At 45.0% G+C, this 25,471-nt stretch overlaps 1 protein-coding gene across 1 annotated transcript in view; it reads left to right on the top strand.

The window, feature by feature from the left end:
* Positions 1-25,471, top strand: part of Slc22a15 (solute carrier family 22 member 15) — a 57,843-nt gene that overhangs the window by 21,981 nt on the left and 10,391 nt on the right. Inside the window, exons 3-8 of the mRNA XM_021196559.2 lie at positions 4,972-5,104; positions 5,776-5,940; positions 13,070-13,199; positions 16,371-16,586; positions 18,593-18,733; positions 20,891-20,976. Of these exons, the coding sequence (XP_021052218.1) occupies positions 4,972-5,104; positions 5,776-5,940; positions 13,070-13,199; positions 16,371-16,586; positions 18,593-18,733; positions 20,891-20,976 (871 nt within the window). The remainder of the gene's footprint in view (positions 1-4,971; positions 5,105-5,775; positions 5,941-13,069; positions 13,200-16,370; positions 16,587-18,592; positions 18,734-20,890; positions 20,977-25,471) is intronic.

The raw sequence follows: 25,471 nt of genomic DNA, 5'->3' as shown, positions 1-25,471 counted from the left end.
ATGCTCAGCTCTTTGCTCTCCAGGCACAGCTCCTTTTGAAAAGAGGGGTCTGTGTTTGAGACCAAATCTCTCAACTACTGTCCCATAAAATGTCACCATAAACTAGGAGGGTAAACAAAAGTAGAGGAGAGTGGGCCATTTAGGCCACAGGGGAAACATGAAGCAGACAGACCTGTGACATGTGACATTCCTGAGCTGCTGAGAGGCTGCACACACTGCAGTTCTCAATGCTGGTAGGGAGGGTCTTCTGTGTACTGGGGCAGTGGGATAGGATGGGGTGGCCCCACACTATGCAGTATGGAAGGAAAATAACGATACCTGGTGTCCTGTGGAGACCTGAGTATGGCACTCAGACTGTAAGTCGGTGATACAAATCCAGTTAAAAACCAGAAGCATTTTGGGGCATTTGTATTTAAGACACACACACACCATGAAATGAGGCACACCCTGGGACAGAAGGCAAGGTGAAAATGAAAACTTACAGTAAAAACCACCGTGGAAGGTGACTTTAAAGCGGTGTCTTCTTTTTCCTCCCCACAGCCTTCTGCTTCTGAGCACAGAGGCCACATAGCATTCACCCCCTGCTTCTTACTTTCCAGCAATGTTTTAGTCTGTTTCTCTAAGTCAGTGGTTCTCAATCTGAGGGTCGCGACCCTTTGGGGGGTTGAATGACCCTTTCACAGGGGACACCTGAGACCATCGGAAAACACAGATACATCAGAAAACACGGATATACATTACAGTTTATAACAGTAGCAAAATCACAGTCCTGAAGTAGCAACAGAAGTAAATTTATGCTGGGGTCACCACCACAGGAGGGACTGTATTAAAGGGTCACAGCATTTAGGAAGGTTGAGAATCGCTGCTCTAAGTTACAAGGTCTACTAATTCCAAATTTCCTTCTGATAGCCGATTTTCCTGCATGTTTCCTGAATAGAACACAGGCTGAGGGCTAAAAATAGAAACTCTTCCCCCCGGTATGTTGTCACTGGTGTTTGCAGGGTAGCTGTGGGGACAGGAGAAGAAGAATGTGGGAAAGTCTGTTGGTTAATTATCTAGCTGTAAAGTGTGCAGCCCGCCTGTTTGACAGCTCTTTGATGTCTGTATTTCTCATTGCTTGGCTGCTAACGTTGCTTTTAGAATTACGCCTGAGCAGGGAGTCCATTTTAGGGAAGTACATCGGTTCTTCTTCTTCTTTTTTTTTTTTTTTTTTTTTCAGATGATCATATTTCTGCCATGTCAGAGAAATGATAGATTTGACTTGACATCTCCATAAAGCACGAGGTTTGATGCATTCAAGACATGCTGAAGACATGTTTTATGGCGTTCTTTAAAACTCATCTGCAGTCTTTTATCTGTGTTTGATTGGTGTGTTCCATTCAGTAGTAATTCCCGTTTCTGGACTTTGACCCTCTGAACACCAGGTCTCCACATCTAACTTGTATCTATTCTCTTCTAGAAGGTCCCATTCTGTCCAGGACAGCCTGGCTCACTAAGCATTTGGGGCTGAAAATGTTTGTCTTCATGGTCTTTCTTTCCTATTAGTATGCATGCAGAGGGAGTGGGAAATTTACACCTTGGGACTCACTGCCGCCATCAGCTTGCCATCTCCATCCCACACTTGTTTTGTGACCAGGGTAGATTTGCCCTCCATGTACCCAGACTTCAAGTGCCCCTTGCCTGTAAACAAGCAAGCCTGAAAACTGAACAAAACCCTCTCCCAAGCTTGTCTCTGATACCCAGCCAAGTGTAAGTCCACCTTCATTCTCCTCACCTCGCCCCTCTCTGGGAGCTGGAAGGCTCTGCTGAGCACCTGGTGCTAGGCTCGCACCTGGGCTAGACATATTTACATTCCTTTCATCTTTTATGGTAGCAGCATCTGCTCTTGATTCTGGCCTGCACTGTGCCTGATTTCCTCTCAGGCCTATTTTCTGTAGCTGAGTGAACTATGCTATCTGGTTTTGCCACCAGGCCCTTCCAATCCATTTTGAAATAAACACAACAAACACTCATAGATTCTATTTAGTGATTAGAGAGACACGTGCACAAAAATGGATGTAGATTGTTTAGTCAGGTCAACATGAGGGGATAAACATATGTCTTTATAAGAGTTTCTTTCCTATTAATATACATGGAGAGAAAGTGGGACTTTCATATTTTGGATTTGCAAGCAATTCTTCAATTTGGAATGAATTAATGTACAGAGAATATTCATCCTAATTGCTTTAAAATTTGGCCTGCCATTAACAAAAAATAAGGGAGTAACCACTTTAATAATCTCTAGCCAACAAGGACTTGAATGACTTATACATTTCGATTTTTAAAATCTGAAGATTCATTAAAATGTTTCTTGAGAATGTCAGAGTTGTCGTTATATTTTGATTTGTTATAGTTTAATTTCTTGTGTCCTGGTGACTTTTCTGGTTTGGATTTTATCCTGACACTAAATATCAACCATTGGGTAAGAAAATGAGCTAGCAACTGATCTAGTCTTCCAACCCTCTCCAGGTAGCTAAATCTGCGAATCATCTTCAAGCTACAGGGATCCTGTCTTACTTTATCTTAGTTGAGTTTGGACAAAGTAAGACCCTTCTGATTGCATGGTAGCTAAGTGATAAGAATTTAAATGATTCTTAGGAAAACTGAAGACAAAACGTGTAAAATAGCCAGCTCAGGGGTTGTGGCAATCTGTCTGTCTGTCTGTCAGCTGATAGCCTGCCTCTGCCACTCCAGTTCATGGAACTCTGCTAGGGAGATACCTCATCTTCTAGCCAGCCATTCTCTAGTTAGCATTGGAAAAAAAATCTGCTTCTCAGTTTTTCTGGTCATTCTTGAATGACCTCCAGGAGAAGTGAGGGGGGTGCATTAGCCTAACCAACACTGACTTGAAGAAAGATCAGTAGAAATTACTTTGACACTTGGAACTGGCAGGCTGAGAATCAGGATTTGGAATTTGTTGGCTAACTGTCCCTGGGGCCATTTCTTCCTAAAATCATTGTCCATGTTGACAGCTATTCAGTTGCTGAGGGATAGTACTGTAGCCTTTTTAGTGGATATGAGAAATTCGGTAAATACAGTCAACAGAATACTCATTTCTTCCTGATTAACAGACCCAGCTCGGTGTCCACCTAAGTACCTTCATTGTGTAAAGAGATTGGCAATCCCTAAAGAACAGAGAAAGGAAGGCTAGAGTTGCAAGCCAGTTTTTAAATGCATGTAAGCATGAACATTAAGAACATGATGACTATAACAAGTATCTGAATTAGGAGGGTAATTCAATTTGCCCCTGTCTGTCAGTCACAGGAGCAGGCCTGACCCTGTGATGGATGCTGAGCTGTCTTCTCTAGGACAGCATGGCATCTAATGTCTCATTTTGCCATTTCAGAATATGTCACCACGGTCATTGCTCCTGAGCTGAGCATTCTTCTACAGAACTACCAGTGTATCCAAAACAAATTAACTTCTCACAGAACAAAACTCTTCTCCAAGTGCCAGAGCTTTCTTCATGACTCTTACATGACATTCTGACACATATACCCTGCCTGTCAGGAGCCTTAGGACTGACCTGTCGAGACCTTCATCAGTCCAGGCTTATAGGAGACACGGAGCAAGCAAAGAGAGACAAGAGCGCTTCAGGGGCCCTAATGAGTAGGGCAGAGCCTGGAGAAGGGGTAGCATAAAAAACAGAGACAGGTGGCCCAGAACAGTGCCATTTGAGCGTTCTCAATGAGAAGGGCTCTTGGGTGACCCTGCAAGGGTACTGGGAAGATGAAATATGAAGGTTCTTGCACCCTCCGAGGTTACTATTTCTATGACATACTGTCCTGATCTCGACTACTCAGCATCACTAGACAGGGTATCAGAAGATGACGCTGGTCAGAATCTAAGGTCATGATTGTCTTAGATAATCCTACTCTAGGAATTCCCGTTGTGGTAAATATGCATGGCACAAAGCTGACATTATCCACTTAACATTATTCTTTATGTTAAGTGTGTAATTCTGTGGCCTTGAGTATGTTCACACTATCCTGCAGCCATTACCACTGTCCGTCTCTAGAGGAAAGTCTGACCCCATTAAACAATGGCTCCCTTGCTCCTCCTCCTCCTCTAGTCCCTGCAACCACTATTTTTGTCTTTGTCTCTTACAGGTACCTCATGTGACTTAGCTTCACGCAGCATTTATCCCTTCCTGCCTGGCTTGTTTCACTTACTATAGTGCCTTCAGAGTTTATCTGGGTTGTAGCATGAATCCGACTGTGTTAGCGTTAAAGGTTGAATAATAATCCACTGTATACAAGTATGGTATACACAGAGTGTTTCTCCTGCACGTAGGTCTGTACAGTGCCCTCAGAACCCAGAAGATGGCATTGGATCCCTGGAACCAACCGGGGCTACCAACAGCTGTCAGTTGCCATGTGGGCGCTGGGAATCAAACCTGGGTCCTCTGGAAGAGCAGCCAAGTGCTCTTTAACCTCTTAGGCATCACTTAAGCCCCACTTCCCATTTTAATTTTTTTTTTTTTTTGAGGAATGTATTCAAGGAATTTTAGACACTAATCTGTTAAAAGAAAGAATTACTCACTGATCACTTCATATGTGCCATGGGATGTGCAGGCTTCAGTAAAACAGAAGTGGAGCAAGGCCTCTCCTCTCCAAACTCTGCCCTGGACACAGGATAAAGTCACGGTCAACAATCAGATGTGCAATTAGCACTTACATGCTGTGTTCAGTTCCGTTAGAAGTATATGAAGAATACTCTGGAAATATGCCACTGCAGCGATGGCTTCTAGCATTTCCGAAGCTTGGGTATGGTCTAAGATGACGATTACCCCAGATTCTGGCTCATGGTGGCTGTTGCAGAAAGGAGTCTCAGTCTGGGCTGTATACTAGGCTAATTTAGTTCACTGCACATATCGCTGTCTGTGGCCTAAACTGTCCCCTTTCTGTCTGTCTCTCTCTCTTTCTCTTCTAGTGGTTTCTAATTGCCAACCGATCTTACAAAGTCAGCGCGGCCAGCTCCCTTTTCTTCAGCGGCGTGTTCGTTGGCGTTATCTCCTTCGGTCAGCTTTCAGATCGATTTGGAAGGAAAAAAGTCTATCTCACAGGTAATCTGTCACCCTGTGCATACGCTGAATAGGAGGCTTTCTTTCCCCAAGACTGTTATGGAAATACTAAGGGGGGTTATTTCCTTAAAGTTCTCTGTGAGTTCGCAGGTGGACAAAGAGCTTCTGTTTATTACACTGGCGCGAGGCCACGCAGCACTAGTGCCGACTCTGGCCAAGTGGTTTTTTGGAATGAGCTCACCTGGCTAAGACCAGATATTTTTGTTAAAGACAATTTTTTTTTTGACAGTGCTTTCTGCAACCCCCAAATTGTAATCTCTGCCCTGCTTCTAAAGAGACCAGTGAAGGAGTGCCACAGCCTTCCCTTCCATTTCCCTGTATTTTTCTGTGTTGATTTATTTCAAATGAACTCTATAGGACCTGGCGTAGCTGTCTTGACAGGCCGAATATGAGCAAGGATTTTCAATTTCTAGCATTATTACAAATAACTGAAAATGGTGTGTGATTGACAGAAATTGTAAGACAAAGAAAACAGGCCTTGGTTTTTCCTTCCTCATTTTCAAGGCAAATTGGTAGAAAAAAAATAAAAAAACCACATCTCAGGACGTTTAAGTTTACAAAGGTTTATTTTACAAACTGATGAATATAATTTATTATTTTCTCCAAATGCTGTTTTGCTTCTGGGTCATTGAATATTGTTCCTCTCTCCCCAGGTTTTGCTCTTGACATCTTATTTGCTATCGCAAATGGATTTTCCCCCTCCTATGAATTCTTTGCAGTAACTCGCTTCTTGGTGGGCATGATGAATGGAGGGATGTCCCTGGTGGCCTTTGTCTTGCTAAACGAGTGCGTGGGCACCGCCTACTGGGCACTTGCAGGTACTGCTTCCCTTTTGCAGCTCTGGATGAGAGTGGTTTAAGGGAGAGTCAGAAAGCACACTTGGACTTGAGGCACTTGTGATCTACAGGTGAAGAGAGCGGTGAAGGATGGCCACGCCTCCCCTTCCATTTCCCTGTTTTTCTGTGTATTAGGGTATTCCGTACCCTAGTGCTGGGAACCTGAAGTGCTCTTAAGTCCACATTCTTCTGCATACTGAAATGCCTTGGAGATGTGGCCCAGTTCTAAACACAAAATGCATTTACATTTCATAGTTGCTTTATGCGCATAGCCTGAAGGTGATGCTATGCGGCATTTTTAGTGTCTCTATTTTAGGCTCAAACCATCATGTCCAGGTAAAGAATGGATTTTTTTTTTCCACTTGAGGAATTGTGTCAGTTCTCAAACTATTTCCGATTTTAGAACATTTGGGATTGGGGGTTTTAGGATTTGGGGGTGCTCAGCTTGCATCACACTTGCTCTCTCACATGTGTGCTTCAAGGTGTCAGAGATTGTGATGTTCCTATTCCCTGGTGGAAGTCCTTCTTCCCTAGGCCTGCCTTATAGACAGGTGGCAAGATGACGGTGGCAAGTGGCCCATTTGCTCAGAACAGCATCCATCACTTTCTCCCCTGCACCAGGAAACAGGGCAGGGGCAGGGAACTTTTTCTCCCGAGGCCCCTTACTTCATCCTGATGATGACTCCGATGACTCCCTTTTCCTGGCTCTCCTCATTCTTACTGTTCTCTCTGGTCAATAGAGGGCATCGTCGGAGCATTTCTTACTGGTGCTAAATTTCTAAATTGAGGCCATATTTTGTATTATCTCTAATAATTCCAACATCCTCTCAAGGCCACACATACAGTAAAAAAGAGTTGTTTAAAATGTTTACATTTTTAAAATTTTGTGCTTATATGCATTCGCACGTGCATGCATGCAAGCACAGGTGCCCATATGCACATGCTCAGTGAACACCTTTACCCACTGAACCATCTCACTAGGTTGCCTTAGGTAGGGAGGGTTTCCATTGCTATGATGAAACACCATGATAAAAATCAAGTTGGGGAGGAAAGGGTTCATTTCACTTTACTCTTATAGTCTGCCATCCAGGAAATTAGGGCAGGAACCTGCATGCAGAGACCATGAGGGAGTGCTGTCATTGGCTTGCCTCTTTATGACTTGCTCAAGCTGTTTGCTTACAGGATCCAAGACCACCAGCCCCGGAGTGTCACTGCCCATCAATCATCAGCCAACAAACTATGCCACAAGCTTGACAATAGTCCAGCCCTGTGGGGGCATTTCTTAGCTGAGGTTCCCTTTTTCAAAATGGCTCTAGCTTGTTCTATATTGACATAAAGTAACCAGCATAAAGGCTGGGGATGGAGGAGGCGGCTCAGTGAGTGAAATATTTGCTGGTTTCAGATTCTCCAGCATTTACATAAGAAGCCAGGCATGACAGTGTGTGTCTGTCACCTCTGCTGGGGAAGTGGCAACAGTTCTGGTCCAGTGACAGATCCTGTTTCAAATCACAGTGTGGAGAGCAATAGAGGAAAGCAGTTATCAGCCTCAGGCCTCCACGTGAACAGGCACAAGCACCTGCACACACATCCCTATGCCACACACGCACACACGCGCACGTGTACACACACACACACACACACACACACACGAGCACGCACACACACAAGCACGCACACACACGCACACACACGAGCGCACACACACGAGCGCACACACACACACACACACACACACACACACACGCGTGCGCGCACGTACACACACTATGTGACTTCAAATATCTTAGGAGAGTGCCTATATCTAAACCTCTACCTTTTAGATTATAGATTTGCACTGATAACTTTTGGAGATTCTTTTTAAGAAAAGAAAAACTTTCATTTACTTGACAGTCATTGGTACAAACAATATTTTTTTACCGATACAGGGACAAAATTGACCTTATGACTGAAAAAAATGTATCTAAATGGCAAAATTATGAGAGAATGCCATTTTTACTCTTTAGAACTAAGTCACTAATTTTTAAAACTTTTTTGAGATTATAATTACATTTCTCCCTTGCCTTATCTCCCTCCAAACCTTCTTACATGTCCCTCCCCAGCCCTCTTCAAATTCATGCCCTCTTTTTATTGTTATTGTATGCATCTATGTAAATGTTTATACATATGCATATACATAGATATATTCATAAATATAACCTCATTAGCCCGTATAATGTTACTTACATGTATGCTTTCAAGGCTGAGCACTTGGCAGCAGCTGGTGTGCTCTTCCCTAAGGAAGATCTCCCTCCCCTTCCCAGCCTGCCTCAGTTACCCGTAGTTATGTGTGTAAGATTGAGGCCTCGTGGTTTTCCCTGTCCATCTTGGCATGCCCACTGATACTGCCATAGTTCAGCTTATCTCTGGGCAGCAGTAATGTTGGTGAGACTTTATGGATGTAGCTTCTAATGTTTCTAGGAGACATTCTCTCAGAGTAATGCCTTCCGCCCCGATCTGCTGGCTCTCACAGTCTTTCCACCCCTCTTCCACGTTGTCCCCTGAGCCTTAGGTGAGGGAATGTTCTATAGCTGTGTCCACTGGGATGAGGTGCCGCGGTTCTGCAATGGTTGTTTGTGTTTCTCGGTACTTGTGTCTGTTGCAAAGAGAGATTTCCTTGATGAGGGGTGAACACTACACTTATACGTCAAATATAAGGACAGATGGTTATAGATCATTGTTATAGATTGTGCTATTTAAGTAAATTAGTGGTTGTGGCGACTCCTCCAATAGCCACGTTGTCGCTAACACTGAGTTTCTAGCACCGGGCATGGTTTCCTTCTTGCTGAGCAGGTCTTAAGATTGATTAGTGAGAAACTGATTATAGCTAAGGCATGCGCGCCACTTCTGCACCATTAGGGCTACTGTGCCGTGCCAGCTGATGAGGGCCAGAGCTGGGAGGAATGTTGGTTGCCTCCCCACCTTCAGAAGCTTATGCCGTGAAGACATATCTTTTAATTAGGGGGAGCTGAGAAAACAAGCAATTTTAGAGAATTCTAAGGGCAACGAGAAAAATTAAGCAATGAGATGAGCCAGATAGTCATTTCCAGAGTAGCTAAATAGGCTGTTAAATGGGCTGGTTTGAGAAAACCTCAGAGTATATGTTTGAATGAATGAATAGGAAAACCTGAAGTTGTAATGTAATGTCCAAGGCCTGAGGTCCTACTATGGTGCAGTAGGAAAAGGTGAAAGAAGGGGTGGGGGAGAGAGGAATGAGGAGGGGGTGGACCACGTGTGCCTGGCCCAAAGTGAGCTGCATGAACAATAACGGGTTTTTATTCAAAATGCAGATGAAGGCCACGGGACTTAAGTTATATAAAGGAATGATGGGACTTCACCCAGAAAGATTGTTCTTGTGGATATATAACCACAGAGAAGAGAAAAATAAAACCTGAGGGGTTAAAGGGGCCGTGTAGCTGGCTATGTGAGCCCAGTGATGGTTTAGACTAGGTGGGGGCTGCAGCAGAGAGAGAGAAGGGGAAACTGAGTGAGATTTGGATGGCCATCACCTGGAGAGGGACCAGCAGAGATGGGGACACAGGCCCAAGCATGGCTTCAGGATTCGGGTCTGAAAACTGGGGCAGTCACTGGTGCCTTTTACAAAATCAAGTCAGAACTAGATTATCTTCTAGCCCACCAACATTTAGCAGGTTTAGCCTGCTCCTAGCTGAGCAGGAACAAGAGACTCAAAATGTGTAAGAAATAAATGGGAAACAAATGTGAATGAAAGGACAAAGACCCTAAGGCATGGAAACATTAAGTAGGCCACACATAGGATTCCAGGACTGCGATGATAAGGGGACTTGGAATCCTTGCATTTTCAATGATCTGAGTCAGTCAGATCTGCAGCTCTTTTCCGTGGGCCTGCTGTCGTTTACAGGTATGTGTGTGTGGCTTCCTCCTGGACCTTAGCTGTGGCCTGCCTATTATCCCATCAGATTCAACACTACCTTCTCTCGACCTACAACTGACATTACTGCCTGGACCACCGCCTGCTACTGTCACTACAGTGTGTAAGCTGGAGGCCTCTGGTTATGATTATCCAACGAGCTACAGCATCCCTTTGGATCATCTCCCTTGTCCACCATGTCCATTTGATTGTGACGGATGCTCAACTCTAAAGAGGGTAGATAGAGAGGGAACCCACTCGCACAGCGTCTCATGTCAGGGCAGCTAGGCTGAGGAGATTTTGGAACCCGGAAGTTGGGTGTTTCTCGTCTCTGTTCTCCATCCTGTCTGAAAACTTTCTCAGCCAGAGATGCAACGCAGGAGCTCTGAGCATAGTATTTGAACTGACAAGATCTGATTGGTCCATCAAGGGTTACTCTTGGAGCTAAGGGAACTGTGATTGGTAGTCCCCATTTGAATGACAGGAGTAATAAGTAAGAGTCAGTCCTCCGGTGCAGTGTGGTTGAGGGGTTCTTGAAATTAGAAAGGAAAGGAAGGCAGAAAGAAAACCTTCTGATATGGATACTCATAATCAGATGTCCTCCCTGCCATGACCCTGATTAGTAGATAAGATACATACAAACCCAAACCCAGGTTGTAATAGGATGCTGTGAGAGCTAATTGCAGTTGTCAACCTGTGTTAGGAAATACTTTAGTGAGCACACTTTGGGGCGTGCCTGAAATAGAGTGTCCAGAGAAGAGGACCTGAGAGGGAAGTCCCACCCTGAAGAAGGTAGCCCCATCCTAAGGGCTGAGAGTGCAGACCGAGGACAGCAGAAAGAACAAAAGATGAGTGAGTGCCAGCACTCATCTCTCCGCCCCCTGATCTGCCCACAAGCAGCCTCACCCTCTCCCTGCTGTGCTTCACCACCGGCAGACTCCAGCCCTCTCAGAGCAGACGCCAGAATAAACCCTTCCACCCTTCCACTGAATTCTTCCAGACGCTCCATCACTGTGAGGAGAAAAGTGCAGAGATTACAAATATAGCACTTGTATAGCAAGCAGTGTTTTTGGAAGCTATTAATAACGAACATACCTTTTGAGACCACTGTTGTTTTTATTTCGATGATGAGAAGACAGGCGCTCAGGATGATTTAGTGACTTGCTCACAATCACACTGCAGTACAGTGCTTCTCAACCCTCCTAGTGCTGCGACCCTTTAATACAGTTCCTCGAGTTGTGGTGATCCCCAGCCATAAAATTATCTTTGTTGCTACTTCATAGCTGTACTTTTGTTAGTTATGAATCATAATGTAAATATCTAATATGCAGGGTAGCTGATATGTGACCCCTGTGAAAGGGCCATTTGACTCCCACAGGGGTCACGACCCAGAGGTTGAGAACCACTGCTCTAGTATTTGGTGGAATTGGGGTTTAAATTGGGTCCCTCTGAAACCAGCCCACACTATCCCCTGACTGCGTAGTCATGGGTGAATACTGAGTGACAGAGAAAGAAGCCTTATCCCTGGGAGCCAGCCAGGTGCTCTTTGATGTACTGTAACGAGTCTGCAAACAGCTAGCGATTGATTGTCTCAAATTTCCAGAGGACTCCATATTGTCTCCAGCTCCTCACTTACTGAATCCTGCTTTCAGAATGCTGAACACACACACACACACACACACACACACACACACACACACACACACATCCTTTTGGCTCTTTCTTTTGCTAATTAGGGGGAAAATATACAAGTCACCATGTTTTATTATAAAGTGATAAGTTATAAACAAAGATCAAAGAAAATACTTGTTTATCATAGAAAAAATAAGACTAAAACCAGCAAAGCCCATCTAAAAACTGCCTTTCCTGCCAGGCAATGGTGGCACACACCTTGAATCCCAACTTCTGGGAGGCAGAGGAAGTCAGATCTCTGTGAGTTCAAGGCCAGCCTAGTCTACAGAGTGAGTTCCAGCACATCCAGGGCTACACAACAGAGTCCTGTCTCAGAAAACAATAAAAAAAAAAAAAAAAAAAAAAAAAACCTGCATTTCCATAGAGATGAGAAAGGAGATGTGAATGGCTCAGAGTGTGGTGGAGCCTGAACAGGGCCTGGCTTTGCCATAATCTAACATGCCGTATCAGAGACGCCTTCCCCTAACCCACAAGCTATTTTCTTGCTTCAGTGTGCAGTTAATAATGGTACTTGTTTCATGAAACATCACACACAATAGATTATTCTCAACAAAACTCAATAACCTGCCCACAGAGATAAAAGCAGGCACAGAATGTGCCAGAGGTACAGAATTTGCAAGAACATCAGGCAAGCTGGCACATTTAATCTTTATCTCAACACTTATTTTAAAAAACATAGGCTTCTTTACGGTTCTGCGGTTGATATTTTTCCATTAGTGTTTTGACGAAAGTACGTGCTTCAAACAGATTGTGTTCCTACTTGGGAAAGGCAGTCGAGAAACGAGAAAATGTAAAGAGTCATGTATCTGATGGTGATAAATTAAGTAGAGAAAAGAGGGGGGAGTGGGGGGATGGCTCAAGATATTTTCATGAATAGCCTCCATAATAAAGATTAAGAGCCAGGAGCTGGAAGCTGGCTCGGTGCGTTCAGACCCTCTCTGGCAAGCCTATCAGGGTTTGATCTGTGGAACCCACGTGGTGGAAGGCAGGGACCACCTACCACAAGTCACCTTCCGACTTCCTCAAGTGCACTGTGGCACACGCAAGCCCACACATATAGAGACACACAGAACAATAAATAAAACAAGAGAATACAACCCATTTGAAAGATTGAGATCAGCATTGCAGAAACTGCAGGACCCAAAGGCCACATCATCCCCACTGAAAAATATATCTCCAGCCTCAGCCCCAGGTGCAGACAGAAGTCATTGCAACACCCAGGACAGGAAGCGCTTGACTAAAGTTTCCAACTTCCTTCTTGTCCACACAGGGTCCATGTTTTCAGCTGCCCTCCCTCCATTTTCACAGATTTCTGGCCCTTCTTGGTGCTATATCATTAGAAGCTGGGTGCTATGTGGTCTTTGCCCCTCCTCTGCCTCTCACACTTAGTAGGGCAAGGCTGATGTCTCCCAAGGAGGACACGCTCACCAGTCAGGTTGGAAAGGGTGCCATGGGCGGCCTTCTCCAGTGACAGTTCTCTTTTCCCTGCTTTAGGATCGATTGGCGGTCTCTTCTTTGCTGTTGGCATCGCGCAGTATGCCCTATTAGGGTACTTCATCCGCTCCTGGAGGACCCTAGCTGTTCTGGTCAACCTTCAGGGAACAGTGGTCTTCCTCTTATCTTTGTAAGTAGTCTTGTCTCCTTGGAATTCTTGTCCCATAAACAGGATTGTCTCGGAAGGGTGTGAGCAGGCAAGCAAGCAAGCAAGCAAGCAAGCATTCCGTCTGCCAGGAGCTTGCCTGCAGTGAATTCTGGGAAGAGCTAAACTGCACATGTTCAATTCTTGCCAGCTCCTTGAAGAGAGAGATGCTAATTAATTAGTTCAGAATGTGGGTATCTCGTGTTTAATTTCTTAGCAAATTTTTAACTGCATTTGACCTTCAGGCTATTGGAAATTTCTTTCCTTTTTCTTTTTCTTCTTCTTTTTAACTCAATGCCTTAAGCTTAAAGATATTCAAGTTGGGTCTCACCATGGGCTAGGTGTGAGACTGAGGTCTGATACTGTGGAGCCAAGTGTAAGGGCTGACCATGTAGGGACAACTGTCCATTGTGTACAGGAGTCTCATTTCAGGGTCTCCAAGTACAGAGTCTACAGGAGATATAATTCCTTCCTGGGCCAAGTGTCACATTATGGTGTCAAGCCACCAAGCTCAGCCCACTTCCCCAAGCTTTAATGTGTCGAATAAAAGCTGTATCTCCTCTAAGGTATCAGACTAAAATCCTTTGTGTAAACAAAGAGTTCATCCAATCGTGTCTGGGGTTTCTTCTGTGGCATACAGTGAGACAGACCTGTGGCAGTATCACAATTCCAGTGGCTCTGTCCTTTAGTAGCTATTTATTGTTTATAAGTTGAGATTTAGTGAGATCTGAACTGAAATTTGCTTCTATGTGTCTTTGAAAACAAGAGAATAGTTGAATGCAGAAATGGATGCAGCAGAATGGTTAACCTGTAGTAAAGAAAGAAATCATTAAAGAATTGAGTTCTGTGAACTGTGGGGAGGTAATTTTATTATAAAGGGAAATAATAGCACTTTATACTTTGCACATTGTGCATTTTTAAAAGAAGTAAAGCTGTACTTCATACGCTACATCGAGCTAATAAGCAGCCATGCATGTATTGGTGAATAAAATGAGTTTTCTTTAACAAAGCTCATAGCTCTGCGCCCAGCCTGGCTCTGATCTCTCCTTCAGTAGCAGGGCAAATTCAGTGGAGGCTGTGAGCCACTGTCTTTGTTTTCCTTGAGTCTATAGTCTGAGTTAGTTACTGCTCAGTGCTAGATGAGGAACTGTCCTCACTGCGAAATGACGTCAGGACATGAACAACGGCGAGCAGAAGGAGGATGAAGGGCTTCTAAAAGCATCCTCACTCCCAACCGTCATCTTCAGTATGGTTGATGGAGTGCGTGGCTCCCGTTAACAACCCATAATCACGTCAGAATTTTGATACACTTCCTGCTGGTTCTCTCTCATTCCTTCCAACCCTGCCCAGTTTAAATTCTCTTCACAGGTTGTCTCTGCATAGGCAGGCTAGCTGTCTCTTAACAGTTCTTTTTGTTTACACGAAGACTCAATCAGAGTGGACACAGTGGCTCTGCACGCATCTGGGTCAGTGGGTCAAACTTGATTGTTGGCAGATGCAGCTTCCAACAGAACAGTGTTGACTCAGTTATTTACATATTAGTCAACATCAGTAACTAAATGGCTAAAGGATTTTACGAGACACTATAAATGGCTTTGATTGACAGTCCAAGGTTATACATGAGTGTTCTTGTCCCCAGTGGGTATGTTCTATAAAAAACTCCTTTTTTGTCCCGACATCTTGCCTCTCAGCACCCGGTATCCTACTCTGTATAGAGTTGTGCTCACGCAGTGGTTACAGACAGAGTGGCTGTCTACTACACTTCCGGATCCGGTAGTGCTTGTTGCTCTCACCATCCTTACAGAGAAGTAGCAGAATTTTAGAAAAAAAAATATCTATTTTATTCATCAAAATTTGACGTAAGGCAGAAAATGTCAGATTGGACTTTTAAAAAAATAAAGCATTTTGATGTTATGTTTACTAAGGAAGGCATCCAGGCTAGAAGGACGACGGCTCAGTGGGTAAGAGGGCTTGATTTGCAAGCTGGAAGACCTGAGGTCGAATCCTAGTACCCATGTAAACCACTGAATGTGGTCACACGTGCCAGTGACCCAGGGAAACTTGCTGGCCACCAGCCTAGTTCCAGATACAGTAAGAGACTGCCTCAAAGGAATAAGGTAGAGAGCAGGGAGATTAGAGGACCTGACATCCTCCTCTGGCCGCTAAGAACACAACATATAACCCCCCCCCACACACACACACACACTATAATTTTTTAAAAGGCTTCCATTCTGTCACATTTTTGGGAAGCCTTCCTAAAGCAGAATGATGAAGCAAACTCCATGCAGTACTTAAGTTTTGCAACTGTAAAGTGGCCTAGCACAGGGTGGCTGGACACCTTGTGGCTATATTAGGAAATGCCTGTTGTTCTGTAACTAGAAGTTAACTGCGAGCAGCTCTTATTCTTTGCAGTTCTGGTAAAACAAGAAAGCTCCTCCCAGCACTCTAAATTTGGTGTGTGGAATGGTTTGAGTATTTTGAAGCAATGAACATTCACAGGTGAAAAGATCTGTTACACTGTTTCATGCTTCTGTGTAATCTTAAAATAATGCTTCCCCCTAAATAGCATGTCATTATGTTACAAACACCTTTGAAATGTTTTGTTTGATAAACATTTCTATCTCAGGGTTACTTTTCCAGAGCTTAAGAACCTAATTGTTTAGGCATGGTGGAACGAGCCTTTGCAGCACTTCTGGGCTTTGTAGCAAGTTTGAGGCCAGCCTGTTCTGCAAGGTGAGATCAGAAAAATATAAAGCTAGGCTATACCCACTGCCTTATTGTCCATCAACAACATCTAGTGGGGATTCGGAGCTGAGCCTGGCCTAGGCTTTGTGAGGACCATGCATCCTCCAGTGTTGGAGATTTGCCATTCACTTACTGAAACTTATTTAAAAGGAAATGGAAGCTATTTACCTTTATTGAAACCAATATTTGAAAAGCTCAGTTCCGACTGATAAAAATCGAGCCACCGTTTACGGTCACCACAGTGTTCAGGTGGCCCCTTTGTTCTCTCTCCTGTGTCACTGGGGAAGTCATTTTATGCTGGCGAAGGAAGTGAGCCATGGTGAGGGAAGCCACCTACCGAGGGGATGTTTGTCTCCTTCCTCTGCACGTGCACCTGTATGAATATCCAGCCTTTAATGACGTGTCTTTCAGATTCATTCCTGAATCACCTCGTTGGTTATACTCCCAGGGTCGGCTGAGTGAGGCGGAAGAGGCTCTGTACCTCATTGCCAAGAGGAACCGCAAGCTCAAGTGTACATTCTCACTAACATACCCGGCCAACAGGAGCTACAGGGCAACTGGAAGCTTCCTAGATCTGTTCCGTTACCGGATCCTCCTAGGACATACCCTGATCCTGATGTTCATCTGGTAATTCTGAGAGATGTTATGGAATCTTCGGTTTGAATGCTAAAGGTCTCTTGGTAACCTGTTTATCAGGGTTGCCTGCAGCCACAGGGCTGCAGAAGGTTTACCCCCTTGTCAGTAAGAAGCTGCTTTATAAAGACCAAACCCAACCAAACCCAAACACCAAGGCTTTTTCACCTCAGTGCTTGCTGTGTGAACCCCTCTGCTCTCTTGGAAATGTTATCTCCCGCACTGATAGGTTCCCAGAACTGAGAAAAACCAGCCATCAAGTCGGTCGATGAAGGGTTAACACTCTGAGCCTGACCCTCACTTAGCGCATTCCAGCCTACCTCTCAGAATGCTTCTGAGTTAGTATAAGTGGCATCCAGAATTCTAGGTGGCTCCTTTTGAAGAGTGAAGTTTCAGAGAGACAATTACGTGGCTCATGTCCCAGGGAATAAGTGGGTGGTGAATGTCAAAGACCTAGGGCTGGAAGGTTAAAGAGTACCCTGGAAAACCAAACCTGCAGTACAGTACTGATACTGCTGATTGGAGGTTCTTACTACTTAAAAGCAAATACCTAGCGCACAGGAACTCAGAGCTCTACCCAGCTGTGAGTTCGCTTGTCACACGCTCCATCGGCTGCTTTGGAGGAAGCTTCTACCTTAAAAGCTTATGTGTACGTGAGCACACATGCAAACGAGCATGCGTGCCTATGTGTGTGCGTATGTGCATGTGTGTCTGTGTGCATATGTGTGTGTGTATGTGTGTGTGTGTGTGATATAAGGAAGTGAAGGGCGTTATACAGATCAGGCCAAATGTCCCACTACTTTGTCTTTGAGCTATATTATAGCCCACCATGGACTGGCCTTCATAGGCTAGGACACTTGGCCCACTTCTATGACTTTTGGTAGAGAGAAGAGTAAAGTATCCCCTTTGCCATGTGACCCCAGTGCAGCCACAACATACCAGGCTTTTTCTAGGGGAAACAACATAGAAGTAAATGAACAACCTGTTTAGCAAGGCACTGGCCACTGTGAACTGCAGCAGATGATCAGCTAGTGGAGCTGGAAAGCCCAGGGAATCTGCTGCTTGGGTAGGAACTCGTGGCTTACTAGCCATGCTCCTACTCCAGTAAAGGCCAGGCTCAGGGCTGGTAGGACCAGCTGTTCTGTGTTGTGATTTTGATAGAGCAGCTTGCTAATCACTGATGTTCCTTTGAGTACTTCATCTGATTTGGGAGCTTCAGTTTTGACTAAGTTTAGTTTGATTTGGCACTTGGTTGAGCTGAGCTCTATGACGTATCATTCCCCACTGCCGGAGACAGGCATGTGTCTGGCACAATACCACGGCTGAGAGGTGCTTCCTAAGTGTGAATTTCAATGATGATGTGCAGAAATGAGTTAATGTTTCTCAAGAGCCTCCCTCCCTGCTGATCTTCCCCACAGAGGTCCTGCTCTGCTGCGACCCCAGCCTTTTCTTCTCTAGTCTGATCTCTATGTGTATGTGTGCCTGCTGAAGACCTTGATTGGAAGTGACTAGGGTTCTAGGGGGATGGAGAGCCAGGCTTTGTGGCCCACAGATGACCCACCTGAAGATCCAGGCCATTCTCTGGCCATCCTCTGTTGGCTTTCCCCATAGGAGGCTCTGTCCTGCCCTTCTGATAACATCACAAGGCCACAGGCTGTGTTCCCTAGATTGCTGGACCCAGTGAAGTAAGAATAGGGTCATTGTTTTCACTGCGGTGCAGAAACGCTTGAGGAGGCAGGAACAATGTCTTTTCTCAAGCAGGAACTATACATCCATTTGCTTTATAGAACTTGTAGACATAAATCACTCCGAAAGCTCCATTATGCTTTTGTTTCTTAATAGGATAGAAATTTAGATTAAGACAGAAAGTTCAGTGGGAGAGTAAAACTCATCCAATGGGTTAGTAGGGCTGCATGGTCCATTTAATCGCTCATGGAAAAGTGTTGTTCCTGTCCTATGGACTTTTCCCTCACCTCTCAGTCCTTTGATCTTCCATACAGGTTTGTGTGCAGCTTGGTGTACTACGGCCTCACCCTGAGTGCGGGTGACCTAGGGGGCAGCATTTATGCCAACCTGGCTTTATCTGGCCTCATAGAGATTCCATCCTACCCTCTCTGCATCTACCTGATTAACCAAAGATGGTGAGTATGGATGAAAAAGAGGCACCCCACAGAGGTGTGTGCTGTAGCATACACATCCTTCCACATGTGCGTACCCAATGGCTCTGCTCCATGGCCTTAGACAGTGGATGCCCAGCGCTGCCTGGCAGAGTTTCTCTCAGGCTAAATGAGGTTAAGCTCACTTTTGATGGTAGTAACTCTTGAGTTTTGTGTATATGAATGCTTCCATAGGCTTTAGCTCATAGTCATTGCAGATTCATAGCACGAGCAATGTGGTGGTCAGCCCCACATGGGTAGAATCCCATCACCTCAGAATTCACAAGTTCTTTTAAGACAAACAGAAATAGAAAGACTCCCTTTCTCCTAAGAGCTACTAGGGAGGGGCAGAATATTCCCTGCTTTTGTTGCTTGTGAGCAAGAGAGTAAATTTCCAAAAGTTACTCCATAGAGACCAGCGTCTTTGTCTGTCTGCTTAGCCCCTCTGTTATTTAGTGACTGAGGGACCAGGTGAGTTGTGCCATTTCTTATTCTCTGGGCATTATCATTTCAACCCGAACTATAGCACTGCCTAACACTCTTACTGATCAGGAAACCAAGAGTCCTTTCAGGGTTACTTAGCCTAGCTAGTGAAAGAATTTAGGAGCAGACTTGGAAGGACGCTTGAGGACAAAGAGTTTGAACGAAAAATAAGGAGACAGGCAGGCTGGAAATCCGGGCACAGGGAAGAGAGAGAGAAGGCCAGGCCTTCAAGTCATGCATGGAGGCCAGAGCAACAGTGCTACCCAGAGTGCCAGGGAAAATGTGCTTGACCTTTGAGGTGCCAGGCCAACCGGTGCCAGGTTTGTGTTTACTTTTGTTCTTAAAAAGCAAAGAGTAACGCATTGCTGAGCATAGGGGTGGGCTGGTGAGCCGAAGGGGAAAGCCAGCAAAAGCACTGGGCCATGAGCTGCAATGCCCTTCATAGCCCCACCCCTGGCTCGCCCGGCCCCTCCTGACAGCTTGCTTCAGCTGAGAGCCAAATGCAGGACTCTGCTCAGTTCCAGAGAGCATTGTAGACCCCTTGCCTGAGTCCTCTGCTGGTGGTGCTCACTCTCCCCAATGGTCCCCGAAGCAGGCCAGCCATCACACTCAGCATCCCTGGAAGGGCACATCCTCTTCTTTGCAGCTACAGGTTCCTGTGTATGCCTCTCATGGCCACTTCTAGTGTCACCAGGAAGGTATTCACAAGGAGAGCTTATGCCCAGGTTTGCCTATCATGGTCAATGTCACTCAAAAGCCATTGCATGCTAGCTGTTAAAAATAACCTGGAAAATCGATGTCAAAAAGACACCAGACCGTTCCTGTTTTCCAGCAGCTACTGCCTCAAGGCAGGGCTGGAATCTGCAGGGAGAAGTCCAATGCCATTGGGGTCAAGCAGACCTGGGTTTCTTTCCTTCTAGTGTGAGCCGCATGTTAGCTTCCTGACTTCAGGAAGTCCCCCCACTAAGCTTTCATTCGTATTTAGTCTAAAAACCAGCAATCCTAAGACTACCATGACAAATTAGTTATCAGAATTACAAGTTCCTAGCCGTGGAGCTGACCTGTTGCTGGCCTGTTGCTGGCCCGAGAGTGGAGATTAATGTTACATCATTTGTTCCAAGCCTGGTCCTCTTTTGGAAGTTGAGTGTACAGTACTTTTTACTTAAATTGAAACCACTAGCAAGAATTTTTTTTCCTGTTTATATTTCTAAAGGTTTGAGACAAAGACCAACAAACCTTGGCATTTAAAAATTTTAACACCGTAAGAATCGGGTAACCAGAGAATAAAACAAACTAGCGGACTCTGTTCTCTTTATTGGATTGAGTCTCTAAAAGATGGAGTGTCACCGCACATGCCTACACATTTGTTATTAGGATTCAGTGAGGTAATAGGTGGCATGCATTGAAAACAGTCCTGCCACAGTACATGCTCTTGGAAATACAATGATTTGTTCCCTGTGTACATGATCTGATCCTGCCATCCAGTGGGTCCCCCTTTTCATGCTTATTTATATCCTGATCTGTCGCCTGAACAGCTACATTTGCCACCCCCTCAAAAAAAAATTAAATTGAGAACATGTGAGTAGGAAAGTTGCTGGAGAGGGAAGATGGCTTTATAAGAGTCTTTCGAGAGACATGTGACTTCCTCCCATTGTTTAGGTTTGGTCGGAAGCGCACACTGGCAGCTTTTCTGTGCCTTGGAGGACTGGCCTGTCTTATTGTGATGTTTCTTCCGGAAAAGAAAGGTATGCCTTTCACATTTCCATGAGGGTTTTGAACAGCACTTTTATTACAATGAATCTCAATATAGTAAAGGGATTACCATATGCCGTGCTTCATTCCTGTGATTGCATATTACTTAGCAATTGTGCTGGCTATAATGGGCCAGATTCTTTGCATTGCCTGAACTATTCTCTGGGTGAATAATGTGCTCAGAGGTGTGCTATTAATTCTTTCAGGTTATTAAGCTACCATCTGGGGTATCTGGGATGCAGCACTGGCGACATTAGAGTTGTTTACTTGGTAACGGGGAAGGCTAAGGCCCACTCTGCACCCGAAAGACACTCCTTCCAAGCTGCAAATGAAACTGCTCGCTCTGGCCAGTCTTGAGACTGGCGGTTGGATGCTGGTTCTCAGAGGTAGCTTAGGAACCCCTAAATGTCTCCATGTGGTACCCCAAGGTTAGTAATAATAACAACATCGACACCATAAGAATAATATTCACTGTTGAGCACAGTGGTTATGTTCTTGGTCACTTTAAAATATGACTAATGGCTGCTGAGGTGACTCAGCTGGGGAAGGCCTTGCCACAAAGCCTGTAACCTGAGTCTGATCACAACTCCCATATATGCTGTGATACACACACACACACACACACACAGAGAGAGAGAGGGAGAGAGAGAGAGAGAGAGAGAGAGAGAGAGAGTTCAAATAAAATGTTATTTGTAGGAAGCTTTGATACTTTTATAATTCTGTAGCTTTACTAAACAATACAGCTTCAAAAGATATTTCTTTGGGGTGGGAATGTAGCTTAGTTGGTAGACAACTTGTCTTGACCTCACAAAACCCTGGGTTCAATTCCCAGGATCACATAAAGTCTCGGCAAGGTGGCAAATCTGTAATCCCATAATTCTGGAAGGCAGGAAGATTAGAAGTTCAAGGTCATCCTTGGATATATTACAAGTCTGAGGTCAGATACACAAGACCCTATCTAGAAATAAATGTCTCTCTGTCATCTCATTTAGCGTTGTTACCCCTGTATAGGAGTTCTGTAAAGCTAGGTATAGCAGTGTATGCTTGCAATTCCAGCACTTAGGAGACTGAAGTAGTAAGATTCCAAGCTTGAGGCTGATCTGGGCTATGTAGTCAATCGGAGGCAGGTCTGGGCTACATAACCCAATACCATTTCAATAATAGAAAAGGAAGAAATTCTGTAGATGCATAGGTATCTGCAACTTTCTAAGCTTTTTTTTGTTTTGTTTTGTGCTTCTTTTATGGTACCTGCACATTAGAGGAATGACTGTTGCTACACGGAGAGATGTGGTTTTCAGTGAGGAGGGTCCTACCGGCTTTGCTACCAGGGCACACAGGCTAATAACCCCCTGCGCTGAGTGTTGGGACCTCGATCACTGTCATGCGGCTCTCGTGCTCTGGATGGGAGTCATGGAGATAGTCTGTCTGGTAGCTTCTGGGAAGCATGAAGTGGTCATTCTCCAGAGCAGCCTGCATGTTAAGGGCCCCTCTGCTTAGACTGCTACTCCTTGAAGTTCAGTCGTTCAAGAGTCTTACCTGGAGCCTTCCAGATGGCCCAGACTCACTCCCTGACCCTGTGGAGTACCTGCTCCTCTGTCGGCCACCACCTGAAGTTCTGTGCTATGAACCAGAACACACACCCTTTCTCCATTTAACGGTGATTTAGTCTGGGATTGCACCACAGCCGGGCAGTTTTATCAACTCATGGAGACTAGAGAATTCAGGATGCATGTCCATTTCTTGTCTTGTGCTAGTGCCAGTGCCCCTGTTCTGTATGTCTGAAATAACGGACTTCTAACTGTGGTAGATCTATGCTCAGCAGAGCGGGTTTCATGCAGACAACTTGGAGATGTGGTTTTCTACTATGGCTGTCATATTTATGCATCACCTCAGAGAGCGAAGCTTTGACCAACTGCCATACACCTCGTCTGTGCCTCATCCCACTCTGGAAGCCAAGGCCAAAGGATATCTCTTTTTCCTCTTACTCCCTTGCACGCTCAGGTAGCCCACCTCTACGACTCTGTGCCTGACTTTCCCTTAACATTGGCTCCATTCTAAACAAAACGAAAACCAGAGATAAACACACACGCACAATCTCCTAACCAGATCAGCCAGCACTCTTTATCCCCATCTGTCCCAAGAGCTGCTGGAACCCTCTGTGCCCCTTGATAAACGTGCTTGAGACACAGTGAAGCAATGTTTCCCACAGCCCTGGGAAATATAACACAGCAGTTATGCTTGGGAAAAGCCTGACAAATTTTAAAGATTCCCTAGGAAAGAAACTCTGTAATGTCCCTTAGTAAATGATTTCTGATTGTAATAACCATGGCTACTAGAATGATCCTCTTCCACTGTGGCTGAGCCCAGTCTCCTCATTTGATTCATCACTAAAGACAGAGAACAGATGGCCAACGTTTGGTGCCTAACCCTTGCTCTTCTGTCTGGAATCCTCTCTGAGCTTAAAAAAAAACTTTAATATTTACCCTTTAAGATGTTTTGTTTGGTTTCTTTTAAATCTGTTTTTTGTTTTGTTTTGTTTTGTTTTTGTTTAGAATTTCAAACTATAGGTTGTGAAAGATCTGATAAGTATGTATTAAGAAAGAGACCTTGGAGTTTCTATTAGCAGCTCATGTGAGTAGAAGACTGCTCATTTCTCCGCCGTGTTCCTGCTCATTTCTCCGCCGTGCTCCTGCTCATTTCTCCGCCGTGCTCCTGCTCATTTCTCCACCGTGCTCCTGCTCCTCTGCTTTTCTCCACCAAGCATTCCACACCTGCACTCTCCCCTTTCTGCCAACTCAGGTCCCCTTTACCCACTGGCTTCTTTTTCTCATCTGCATATGGTTGTGGTTCTCAGTTTCTGGAGTGTTGTTAATACTGTGACAATATATCTATAAGAGACACAGAAAACAAGCTAAAACCCAGATGTTTAGTATCTTGCAGTTTGTGATTTATAATTATAACTTGAATATCCCTAATCCAAAAAACTGAAATCTAAAATGTTCCAAAATCCAAAAACTTTCAGCACTGATAGAGAGAGGCTTCCTGTCCGTGTGTCCTTCCTGGTTAGCTCCTGGTGTGGTCTCCTCTAGGAGTGTCTGCAGGGCCACTTACTCGGTTTTTAAAACAGATTAGTCAGCAAGCATTTGGTTTGTGTTCTTGCTTAGAGGAGGGTCCTAGTTAATCTTACAATAGAAGTTGCTATTTGGAGTACTGACTAAGTGCTGGATTCTCTGCATATACAGAAGGTCATTACGTGTCACCACATAGGAAACTAAAATTCAGACTGGTCAGGTAGCAGCATGTCCACCTTTATAGGAATTTTATCCCTGGATCCCAGCACAGCCTATGCTCTCGTGGAGATGCACCAACGATCGTGATTTCACACAGCAAAGCTGTGGTGTCTGAGCACTAACACTGTGTGATTAAGGCCAGTTCTTTACCCTCCAGTGGCAGCCTGGTGGGGATTAGCCTGGGGTTAAAAGACTGAGCTTAGGGTGGCACTAGCCACTGTAGGCAAGGCCCACGACAGCTGTGGCCTCTCTGGAAGATGTGAGCATGCGCCAGATCAGCAACACTGAAGTTGAAGAGTGTGTGTACTGACTGCCCAGAGTGGCCGGCATGACCCATCTCCTTCCTCAGAGTCCTCTGCCGTCTCTGTCCTAACTTCTCCAGCATCGCTGAATACAAGGTCCTGCCTATAACTGAGGCCCACTGCCTGGCCTCAGGCAGCTTGAAATCTAATGAGGGAACTTAGTGATCCAAAAATAATGAACCACAGTGCCATGGGAGAACTGACGAGTGCTTGGGCTTTCGGCCACGGTCGTCCCACTTTAAAATATAAAACCTATTTTAAAAAACTAAAAAATATACATTAAAATGTCCATGTTTAGCCATTGGACAGCAGGCTGCATGTGGCGATGGTCCACAAGAGAAGAACACTAAACAAAGGCAGGCTCCAAGAGGGATTGCTCAGGGTCAACCAAAGAATCAAAGAACAGGATATTGAGCATGGCTACAATTTGCTAAGCAAAAGTATTGAGGTGGTTAGAAGAAATAGATATTAAGGTGGTTAAAGGTTGCTGGGCAAAAATATTGAGAGGAGTAAAACACACAGAGGAAGACCTCCAGAGGTCTTGAGGAAGATCCTCCGGGCTCTGCATGCAGTGGAGGATGCTTGTGAGGACAGAAGGAAACTACTAGACAAGAGAAGGATGGAGTGACATGAATGGTTCCGACTGTCAGGCAGCAGTGGGGAGGACTGCCAGGCATGAGGGGGAGGGATCATGAGGTAGGAGTGGGTAGAATCACTAGGTAAGTGGAAAAGACCATAAGATAGAGCTGAGGAGGACCCGTAGACAAAAGTGGGGAAGATCATGAGCTTGGACTGGTAGGGTCACCAGACAGGAGTAGGGAGGACAATGAAACAGAAATGGAAAGGACCAGCTGGGCGTAGTGGCACACGCCTTTAATCCCAGCACTGGGGGGGGG

The sequence above is a fragment of the Mus pahari genome, chromosome 4, assembly GCF_900095145.1.
Source record: "Mus pahari chromosome 4, PAHARI_EIJ_v1.1, whole genome shotgun sequence".
NCBI lineage: Eukaryota > Metazoa > Chordata > Mammalia > Rodentia > Muridae > Mus > Mus pahari.
The sequence above is the reverse complement of the archived record's forward strand: the minus strand, read 5'-3'. Positions and strand labels throughout refer to the sequence as shown.